Genomic DNA, 11606 nt, shown 5'->3' on the forward strand with positions numbered 1-11606 from the left:
GCACCACACCGCTCTGGTCACACTGGCCCCACGAACAACTTAACAAGAGCAGCAGGAAAATCGAACAACTTTCTTTTTCCCCTGCAGTGTGTGTGTGCATGCAAAAATACAAAGTGCGCAAAATAGCTTAAATCAGCTAACCGATTCGACTCGAACGTGGATTAATTGTCCAGCGGCACCGACGCCCCGTCCACCGCCAGTCGCCCACGCAAAAAATATTGCCAAAAACACCTACGCGCAGGCAATTAAGACCGTGTGATTGATTGTGTGTGCGTGTGCCCGCGAGTGTGTGTGTGTGTGCGTGTGTAGAGCTGCTGGGCAGTAAACATTTTCTGGTGAAAATCGGGGGAAAATGAAGAAAATCCTGTCCAAGTTCGAGCGCAATGAGAACTCGCGATTGGAGAACCCGCCCAACAGCAGCAGCTCGTCATCATCGAACGAGAAGAACAGCTTTGTGGGCAAGGTCTTCACAGTGGGACGCGTCACGGTCACCGTGGAGGATGTCCTGGCCGAAGGTACACCATTCACACTCCCATCCATTTCCCCTATCTCCCATCACGTAGCACAGCGATTATGCTTATCACCTGCCTGATTTACAGGTGGGCAGTAGCCTACATGCCCTCTTTTGGTTCTCCCTTCGCCAGATTAGATAAAAAAAACCCGGGTATTCACCAACGGGGGGCGTACACAAACCGTTGAATAGCATAAAAATCAGCTGCGTATCCCCTTAACTGGGGGCGCCACTTGTCGCATTTCCGATTAAACAAACGGTCGAAATTAACTAACTAGAACGCCCCCAAATATCTGTACTTCCAAGCAGGGTTCGCTACAGCCTTTGTATTCTTTCATAAATCTTACTAAAATCAATATATAATTCCAAACTAGTAGCAAATATTAACTAATTATTAAAATTCGTATTTAATAGCTACTATTTAGACTCAATTTCTTACTTAATAAGACTTCACCCAGTCAATAAATATTTGTTTTAAATGACTAGTATTTTCTATTTATAGGTTTTTAGTTAAATACCTCTAGATACTGTTATTATAAACTAGCTTAAATCTTCATAATTTGACCCTCAAGCTTTCACAACTTCCAAGTAATTCCATTGCCGTTTTACCCTTGACATAGAATTACAGCCATAACTCGAGTTCGAAATGGGGGAATGAAGTTGTAGTGTGTAATAATGTCCAATTAAATGGTTTTGTGACTTAGCCAAAATGCCGATAGCTTAAAATATTCCATGATACTAATATTTGTACAAACTATAGAAGCCCGACTGTACAAACAGAGTCACAGTTCTGGTTGGTTTTTCCATACAATACCCATAGAATTCCCGTAGCCACTACACATGGCCACAAATCAATTGAATCAATTATGCTAATTTAGCCAATGAAGCGGCATGAGCAACACCCAACCTCCTTCATCTGCCCACTGTCTCCCAGTTTTTTCGTTTTGCACCTTTTGCCAAGCTAAAATGGCAAAGTTCGCCCCTAAGGAGCAAATCGGCCGGGCTTTGTCCTTGTCCTTGAAATGTGGAGTGCCGCGTATCCTGCAGTGCAAGTGCCTTCTCCTCCTGCTCAAATACCCGCCATCTAACATTTGATCATCTAGCAATTGCTCACACAATGCCTTCCATTCCATTTGCTACCTTTCCTCTTGGCATTACGTAGTTTTTTCTTTACTTTTTATACTCGTACTTTTGGCAAGCGGACTCGATTCGTAATGTTGTTTTGCTGCGCTGGCGCCGCTGTCAGACAGTCAGCTGTTGTCAGGGATACCCTATAGTTTCTCTGAACGGAGAGTGTGCCAAGCTAGGGGAGTTGGTTTGATTTGGAAAAACTGAAAAAACGTACTTATGTTTTGAATTAATGAACAAAAAAGTTTTTATATTAATGAAATACTAACTAAAACATGGCCCTAACTATATATATAGATATAGATTTTTCATTACACAAAACAATTTGATTATTTATTTATGATGATTTTTTTCAATTTATAAACCAATGAATACCCACGGTTCGAAGTGCTGGGTATTTCAACAGTATAACAATGTTTGATTACTTTTAATTTTGTACCTGCTTTCTTTGGCTTAAGTTTTAAGCACCCAACAAGACAGCGGCAATAACAACAACAATTGCAAATGACTAAGCGACAAACGGTTAACGAATGAAGCTTTACCCTGCAGCCCACCTTAACCCCTTAACGCCACTTTTTCTACCCTCGATTGCGTCTCAAATTGCCTTCTCAAGTTTTCTCGCTTCGCTACGATTGTGCATTGTTAGTGTTGCTTTTCATACTATTATTACTGAACGTTGTTGCTGTACTTTTTGCCAAAGTTGATTTGTTGCTGCTGTCTGGCAACCTTCAGCATTGATTAACATTTGACGCCATAATTTCACAAAGTCGAGCAAAAATCAAGCAAAAATGGTTACATTCATTTGTCCGCTATTCATTTCTCTCTAACTCGTACACTGTTGATAATTAAATCCATTTAAAATGCCTTGTATATAGTTTAGGTATTAAATATTGCTTTTTTTATGTTAAAAATATAATTTGACTTAAATGATAACATTAATTTGGGAAAATATTTTATTAACTTTTAATTTAGAATACATTTTTTTATCAGTGTCAATGCTCCCTATCTCTTTCTCCCACCCCCTAGATCTTCCCCCGTTGAGTATTGTTATTGTCGCATGTTATTGTTGTTATTTCTGTACGTGACCTTCAATAGTTTAGTTTATATTGCGTTGCCTTTTTATCGTACATTTTGAAGTGGCGCAAAGCGACAGGTGGAGAGGGTCTGAATGTGGGCTGTTCTACTTGAATTCTATTTGCAATAAAATAAAATAAACCTCATGCAAATCGCCTGTTAGGTAAAACATGTGTAAATCGTTCCATGGCCAGACAGTGACTGCTATCGTTCGAGTTGAGATACCCTGTAGTTTAAGCTCCATTAAGCGGATATTTGCACGGCACAAATGGGAACTTGCATTATTTGAAAGAAAGAATTAGAATTTGATCACGTATTTATCGCGAATTAATATACAGAAAAATAAAAGATTAAATTTCTAGTGTTTTTATGCTTTTTCCACTGAAGTGTATTTCAAGAAATGTTTCTACTTTCCAAATATAATTTATTTTATTTTTGCAAGTAAAATAACCATTTTATTTTATTTGAGTGACTTGTTTACTGGTATTACTTATAGTAATTACAGGGTACTCATGGGCTTATTTTTTCCATTATGTCATTCCCCTCGCTGTGTTACAGCTGACAGCTGTTATGGATGTCTAGTCCGTCAACTTACCCCCACTAATGCTCTGTTTTTCTCTTCATTTATCCCCCCGAAACTCACGCAGGTGGCTTCGCCATGGTTTTCTTGGCCAGGGGAAACGGTGGAGGCAGTGCCTCGGCGACCAAGTACGCCCTGAAGCGAATGTACGTCAACAATGAGCACGATCTGAATGTAGCCAAGCGCGAAATACAGATTGCGGTGAGTAAATAAATCAGGACAAACAAACCTAATCTAATAGAACAATCACTTTCACTCCCCCAGAGCAACCTGAGTGGGCACAAGAACATCATCGGCTATGTGGACTCGAGCATCACGCCCACCGGGAACGGGGTGTGCGAGGTGCTTCTCCTGATGCCCTACTGCAAGCATCACATGCTGGCCATGATGAATGCAAGGTAAATTACATGAATCAATTAACAAAGTTCGTGAAAGTCAAATCTAATTAAATGCAATTTCCACAAAGATTACACGTTGGCTTCACGGAGCCCGAGGTGCTCAACATCTTCTGTGATATTGCCGAGGCGGTCTCCCGATTGCATTACTGTCAGACCCCGATTATTCACCGCGACCTGAAGGTGGAGAACATCCTGCAGACGGACTCTGGAAACTTTGTACTCTGCGACTTTGGCTCTGCGACGGCCAAGACGCTGAATCCCCAGCAGCACGGAGTGACGGCGGTGCAGGAGGAGATCCAAAAGTACACCACATTGTCCTATCGAGCTCCGGAGATGATCGACCTGTACGGGGGAAAGAGCATCACCACCAAGGCAGACATCTGGGCACTTGGCTGCATGCTCTACAAGCTCTGCTTCTTTTCCCTGCCTTTTGGGGAGAGCACACTGGCCATCCAGAATGGGCAGTTCTCCATTCCAGACACTTCGAAGTACTCGAAGGGCATGCACCAACTGATAAAATACATGTTGGACACGGATCTGGAGCGGAGGCCAAACATTTGGCAGGTTTGCGAGGTGGCCTTTCGGTTGGCCGGCAAGGATAATCCCGTACAAAATCTGCATGTAAGTGAAGGGCAAATAAAAATCATTTGAATGGCTTATTTATTATTTATTTTATTTCCCTACAGAAAACTCCCATTCCAAACTTCGACTTGCTGGTGGTGCCTCCGTTTGAATCGGAGGCCAAGAGAATCAGTGCGGCGGCCTCAAAAGCGTCTAAGGCACAGAATGTGTCGGTTGTGGAGGCCGGCACCAGCGTAGCTCCTCGTTCACGGCCCAAGGGCTCCTCCTCGGTGCATGGAGGTAATCCTCTGGGTCTCGGATTACCTCCGAGCCCCTCTCCAAGGCAGAACATCACCTCTCCACAGCCTCAACCACAACCTGTGGTGGAACAGTTCCAGGCCAACTTCCCAGCCATGCCGCCAGCAGTTCCGCCACCTCCCCAGGCGGTTACGCCTGCAGCTCCTGCTCCTAGTAATCTATTCGAGACAAGTGGCTATCCAGATCCCTTCAATGAGCCCGATTCGGCAGTAACTCCAGCTGAATTCATACCAGCAGCAGCAGAACCCAATAAGGAGGAGGTGGCACAGGATTTGTCTGTTGCTGGTGGCACGCCCACAAAGAATATGCTGACGCCTCCGAAACCCAGCGGTGGCGGTGGTCATAGACGAAATGTTAGCGACACCTCGGCCTTTAATAAGTAAGTGAAATAGTAGAAAAAAAAGAGCTCATAAAATCAAGAATATAAATGTTGGTTTAAGTAACTTGAACTATTAAGTGTGATTAACACATGCTTGAAACGACGTAGTCATTTTCTAATGAAAATAAAAAACGGACTTTAAAATGTAATCTAATATAAAACAACAACTTTTAAGTAAGCATATAGCTTTGTTGTCACACTTGTGCTTCTTTGTGAACAAACGATTCCTTAATGAACATAACAAATATTCTTGATTTTAGACCCATTTCAATGGCTTGATAAGGCACGATCTGTATGTGTTCTGTGTTTTGCTCTTCTCTTGCTCTTTCACCTACTCTCTGCTTGTCTCTTTCTGTGTGTTCCACATCGTTAAGAGCTACAAGTGACCAGGATAAGGCCGATGAGCCGCGGAGTCAATAGAAACTTTGTAGCCTTAAGATCTGTAACCTTTCCTGTATTTACTTTATTTGCTTTGCATGCTCTATTTCCTTTAAATTTGATTTTTCTCCCATCACTCACTGATCATCTACTCATCCGTTTATTTTGTTGCGCTGCAGAACGTTTGCCAATGAGACAAGTCAGTTTCTGGCCCCGTTTAACAATAACTTGGCTGCAATGGGCGATGGACCCCAGACTTTGGCAAGTGCTGCCTCAAATCCTGGGATATATGCATCTGCATCGGCGAACTCTGCTGCGGTATCGATTAGTGAACTAATGATGAAACCAGGACAAACGGCGGTGGAGAAGCGCGTGGAGGCCTGGAATCCGTTCGAGGAGGAGCAGCCCTTTAGCCAGATGACAGAGGATCACATCTTCGAGGCGGAGTTCGACAAGATTCGTCAAAGAGGAAGTCAAGGAAGTAAGTTTATTTGGATATTGACTTAATTTTAATTGGGAAAGTAGGACTTCTGTTTTTTTTGTTATATTCTATTACTCAACTAATTAATTAATAAACTAAACATTTGCAGGTATCACAGCAAAATCGGCTTCCACAACTTCTACGCTGACGCCCACGGAGCAGAATCCCTCGGCGGCTGTGGCTGCTCCTCCAGCTGCTGCAGGTGCAGTGCCTCCTCCTCCGATCGCCGCCGCTGTCTCACCGCATCCACCGCACGTTTCGGAGGATCCATTCGGATCGGCGCCATTCAGTTTGCCACCCGGACTGCGCGAGAAGGCGAGCTCGCTGCGCAAAACCGGAGGTAAAGCATGAAATTCTACCTTAACCGTTTGCAAATGCCAGAATACGTTTAGTTTTCCGATTGTTGCTTTTGTTCGCTCTCAATCTCGATGCAGAAAGTGAAAGTGATTTGAACGTAGACGTAGACGTAGTCTAAAAACTTCCTAGTAACGCTCAGCTCAACTCAGCAGAGAGCCGCCAAGGCGATCTCCTCGATATCTCCTCCATCCAAGGAGCCGCTTCCAGACAGCATCGGCAGCCGCCGAAAGATCCGATCAGTTCCAGCTATAGATTATCCGTATACTAGCCGATCACTGCTCGATCGAAAGATTTAGCGTGCCATATACATAAATGGGTAGAAGATCCCGCGACGTAGCCTATACTTAAGTGCAAGCAATCAATTTGTAAATACCCCAATGCACCCACTAATCCACCCAAAATTAGCCCAAAGAAACTGTATTTTCTTCCTTCTTATACTTTTTTGTCGTTGTCTTTTATTTTTCAACGAGAATAACGATAATTTAAAAAGTCCAAACTATAAGCTATTCTGTCTATTAAACCTCCAAAAAAGATACACAAATTTAATTAAAAATAATAACAAATTAAAGCTTTATGAGCTTACTTAAACAAAAATATTATTAAAAAATAAATCAAATGCATATTTAAATGTAAGACATGATTGGCAATGTCTTATTTTTCAATTATCTTTTTAAACAATTATTATAGTACGTCAATTTAGCTAAATTTTTCAAATATTCTTTTATTTAAATGGTTTTTGTGTATTTTACCGAGTTTTTTTATGAGTTTTTGATTTTCTTTTCTGGAAGTTAATATACATTTCACCCGTTTGCAACACCTTATTCTCCCCTTTAACAATATCCAGTCTATATGCTTCTAACCAAATAATTCCTGGTGCTGGTACTATGCTAGAAAAAAATGAAAACAAAACAAAACCAAAATTAATATATTATATCTAGCCTCTATGTAAATTTAGTCCCTAACAGTAATAATATAGAGGTTGTGGTTCAAAAACTAACCAATCAAAAGAACAAAATTTCAATTATTTTTATTGTTAAATTCAAAGGCTTATTTGTAAATGTATGTACTCTGTGTGTAATTGTAAATTTAGCTAACTAAGTGAAAATACTAGAAATATTTATTCATGTTGTTGGCGTAGAGTGTAAAGAAGCAATTGAATTCTAACTAGCGTATACATTTTTGGCAATAATTTGCATATCAGAGTTATTACTTACTATTCATGTGTTAAAAACGTGCAATTCTAAAGATTAATGCTAATGAGATTATTATTATGGTTCTGTGGATCCAATTATCGCTCAACATGACAGCAAACTTGATTACGATTTCTATCCACTGATTGTTTTATATTTTCGCTTTCGATAAAGTTCGCCTCAAGCTGCGATCTCTGCGGATGTGGCAGCAAACAAACAAACAAAAGTAAACCAATCAATTGTTAATCAACGCAAGACAATACACGTTTAAGTCCGAGATAGTCCAAGAATGTTTTCCAAACTGTCCAAGAATTGTTCTCTCTCACACACAGTCACAGTCACACCAATCGAAATGTTCAATTAGCTATAACTACTGCTCTTGTTAATGCTGTACATACGTTAAATCGCTGGGAGTGGACACCTTGAAGCGTTAAACCAAAGAGCTAACATTTAGTAACTAGAGTACCCAAGATGAGCAACAGATAAAGCGCAATGAAAGCAACAAAAGTCAGGTAACCAAGACACATACAAGCAAATTATCAGATGACAACAAATACAGATTATATCTATATATACATAAAGCACTATATATTTATACAAACCAGTTAAGACAGGGCGTTAGCTTAAGTTCAGCCACAAGAATTGTATGAGATTTAAACCAAAACTGAAGCAAAACTGCAATAAACTCTATATTATGTTTCAAAACTGAACTGAACATTCACAAAATGTAAATCAAACTAACTAAATGTGTGGGTAATATAATTAATAACTAATTGGATTTTCTAGGCATGCACAGGTCCAACTAAATATATTTTAAATACCATTTAAAATTCATTCATTTTCTAAACTTTGTATAATTTTTAATATGTGGCTTAAATTAAAGCCAAATTCTAAGTTTAATTTTGAATTAGAAAATAAAGTTAAATATAAAAGGAGTTAAACAAGTTATAATTAAACTGTGCATGCCTTAAAATCAACACATAATTCCCCGAATTAACGTTTGGGTCAACATTACAACGTCTTCCAGCTTCTATCGTCGCCTTCGCCATTGAACTAACCAAAATATTACGTATACGTCACGTTGAGCATAAAGCATACATACAAATCACTCAGTAACTCATTCAATTCCAGGGGATCATCCACATGCTCTCACACACTTCATCCATAATTAGTTGTAGAACAAACAGCCGCTAACCCGTAAACCCGTAATCTCATTACCTTACTGCATAAAAGTCCTTCGCTCTCGTCCACAGCGAAATTCATCGGCGTTTCCTCCGGCGGATCGGGAGGCGGCGTGTCCACGCCCATCAGCCTGGTGACAGGCGGAGCTAACACCGCCACCTCGTCCAACTCCTCGAAGTGGCTGCTGTCCCCCACTTTGGAAGTTTCCAGCGAGGAGAAGACCTCGCTGATCAGCAAACTCAAGACCGATTCGGAAGGTGGCCTTCCCGGAGGTGTCGGAGGATCTGGTGAAGGTGTAACTGGCTATGTCAAGCTGCCCCTAGACGATCGCAACAAGTACGAGAAGCTGCGCAGCAAGGATCAGCCCACTTCCGATGACTCCGATTCCGAAGGCTCCGAGTTCTTTCAGCAAGACAGCGACGAAGGAGGCGGCGGCATCTTCAAGCAGATGCAGCTGGTGACCAGCAATCTGCCGGAGACCATCCACAAGATCCAACAGGTGGCCTATCACAAGGTGGACAAGACAGCCCATCTGCCGATTGTGAAGAAACTTCGTGACAAGACCAAGAAACCCACAACAGCTGCCCACCAGGCGGCCCAACAGCTGAATCTCATGGCCGCCGCAGTGGCGGCCCAGGCTGAAGAAGCCGCCAAGGCGGCGGAGTCGGACGGTGACTCCATTGGATCGGCCAGTGATCTGCGGGCCGAAGATGACGACCTCTTCGACGAGAATCCACGCCAGACGCAGGCCAAGCTGCGTCGTCCTCTGCCCACGGAAATGGATGGCATTAGCGAGTCGGTGAAGACCTGCAGCAGTTCGGCCTATCATGCCGAGTGTGAGAGCGTGACCACCCACGAGGACGATGTGCGGAGCAGGGTGGTGGTCAAAGTGCGGATGAGGAAGAAGGACAGGAGTCTTGTGGCTGGCAATGGAGATCCAAGTGTCCCATCCGAGGAACAAAGTCCCACTTCCAGCGATCTGCTGCACAAGTTCGGCGATCGTCCATTGCTGTTGGACGATGAACTGGATTATGGTTCGGGTGAAAGTAAGAGCAGCACTGAATCTCCACTGGCGGCACCACTGCCTGCAAATGCAGAGTTACTCGAATCCGAGGAAGATGTGTTTGCCCTGGCCCCGTTTAAGTTGCCCGTGGGAGTGCCTCTCAAGAGGAAGAGTAAACCCAAGGCTAAGCCCAAAGTCGCGGAACCCGAAATGTGGACTTCTACACCCGTTAAAGCTGCCGGGGCCGGAGATCCCGCAACCAATTTCGCCAACTTTCCAGCACAGCTAACGCCCACAAATCAAACGGGAAACTCACCGCAGCTAGATGAGTTCAACGAACCCATTTTCAATCCCTTCCAGGAGAACTCACAGAAGCCGGAGCTGGTGGAAAACAATCAATGCGATCTGTTCGGCTTGGAGCCATTTCCGCAGGTAATTCGAACCATCGAACAGAATCCACAGCACCACCACCAGATCCACCACTTTCCCAGCCACAACAATAACAACAATGTGATCAAAGTGCCCGCCTCCGTGTCTGTGTCTCTTCCTGCCTCCGTTCCCGTGTCCGTTTCCGTTAATGTGTCTGCCCCACAACTGGTGACCATCAATCACTCGATTATTATCAACAAAACGCCGGAGCCACCGATGAACTATAACAACAATAATAATAATAATAATAACAGTAGCCAGATGGCCAAGTCGAGTGGCACCAGCAGTGTCTATGTGAATGTGCCGTCTTACTCCAGCATTAGCACCAGTTCCTGCTCCATTAACCAGCCACAATCCTCACCAGCAGCAGCTGTAATTCCGGTTCCGGCACCTGTTCCAGCTCCAGCTCCTGCCCAACCCGTTTCCGTAACAGTTCCTGCTCCAATTCCAGTCGCCGCCACCCATCTTCGTCCATTGCTGCCCATTGCCGATAATGCTTATGTGCAAATCTCCCAAGATCGCTGCTCCGATTTCACGCCGGACGACGAGGAGGAGCCCGTGGTGCTGCGTGGTGCCGATGTGGTGGCCGACGGAATCGGTGTACCAACCGCTGGGAAGGCCAAGAAGGAGAAGTCCCATCTGGCTGTAAGGGTGCTGCCCGGCAAGCTCACCCAGAAGGTGAAGGGGCACTCGTACAAGAAAGTCAGCGCTGCCGCCCTAGGATCCACCAGTTCGCTGAGCTCGGGCAGCAAGCAGAAGCACCAGCGATTGCAGTACCAGTCCCACGACGATGACGACGACGATGATGGCGAACAACACGGTCAGGATGAGAATCGGGGAGCAGGTGGCAGTCGCAATTTCCAATCGAACACCATACAAAACTCGGCCAAGACGGGCTTCAGCAACATGAGCTTCGAGGACTTCCCCTCGGACCAGGAAATGGATCGTCTGTCCAGAACCATCCCCTTCGAGGTGGTTCGGAACGAAAAGATGTTGCTCGAGGCGGAGAAGAAATTCGGCTCCCTCAAGAGGCGCAACAATCTGTTCTCGTAAATGGGAAGTGTAGGGAATCAACCAACTATCATGGAGACCTGAGACTGAGTGTTTCAAATTATTTTGGCATTTCGTTTATGCTTTTCTCCGTTCCAATATCAATACAAACTGTATTTTTTGAGCCTAGTATTTATTCGCGTGTAGCAATGTTTAAAAGTGGTTAATATTACACCAACTACACTACAATTATACACACACAAAACAAGAACAATACCTATAACTGTTATTTAGTGCAAAAATGTAAACTAGATTTAGAGGCGAATCATGTTTTAGAATTTATACAATGCGTAAGTTTACCAAAGTTACATTTATGTTTGTGGCATTTTTCAGCTTGAAATATTCCCCGAATTATTTATTTATACAAAACTATGTGATTATACACCCAATAATAACCCCAAAAAACAATTTATTACTTAAACCAATTGCATTCACTAACACCAAGGTATTTAAGGATTAATTATTCTATACGTATCGATTGACATACGCGTCTATGTTAGTACACCATTTGTTTTGCATATGTATTATCTTGACTATATAAAATATGCCTATTGTATTTATATATTAATCCAGTGTTTTAATTGGTT

The 11606-nt window shown here is 43.0% G+C and overlaps 1 protein-coding gene across 2 annotated transcripts; it reads left to right on the forward strand.

Annotated features, from left to right (window-relative positions):
- Positions 1-13: 13 nt before the first annotated feature.
- On the forward strand, positions 14-11587 carry LOC108138852 (AP2-associated protein kinase 1). Of its 2 annotated transcripts, none has more exons than XM_017261367.2 (8): positions 14-515; positions 3361-3494; positions 3558-3691; positions 3760-4312; positions 4378-4949; positions 5507-5808; positions 5918-6148; positions 8609-11587. In XM_017261367.2, the coding sequence occupies exons 1-8, from the start codon at positions 353-355 to the stop codon at positions 11020-11022; spliced, it is 4503 nt and encodes a 1500-aa protein (XP_017116856.1). In that variant the 5' UTR covers positions 14-352; the 3' UTR covers positions 11023-11587. The 2 variants fall into 2 exon arrangements, with proteins under 2 accessions (XP_017116856.1, XP_017116857.1); XM_017261368.2 differs by lacking the exon at positions 8609-11587 and adding an exon at positions 6243-6769.
- Positions 11588-11606: the final 19 nt, after the last annotated feature.

Source organism: Drosophila elegans, unplaced genomic scaffold (genome assembly GCF_018152505.1).
Source record: "Drosophila elegans isolate 14027-0461.03 unplaced genomic scaffold, ASM1815250v1 contig_814, whole genome shotgun sequence".
Taxonomy (NCBI): domain Eukaryota; kingdom Metazoa; phylum Arthropoda; class Insecta; order Diptera; family Drosophilidae; genus Drosophila; species Drosophila elegans.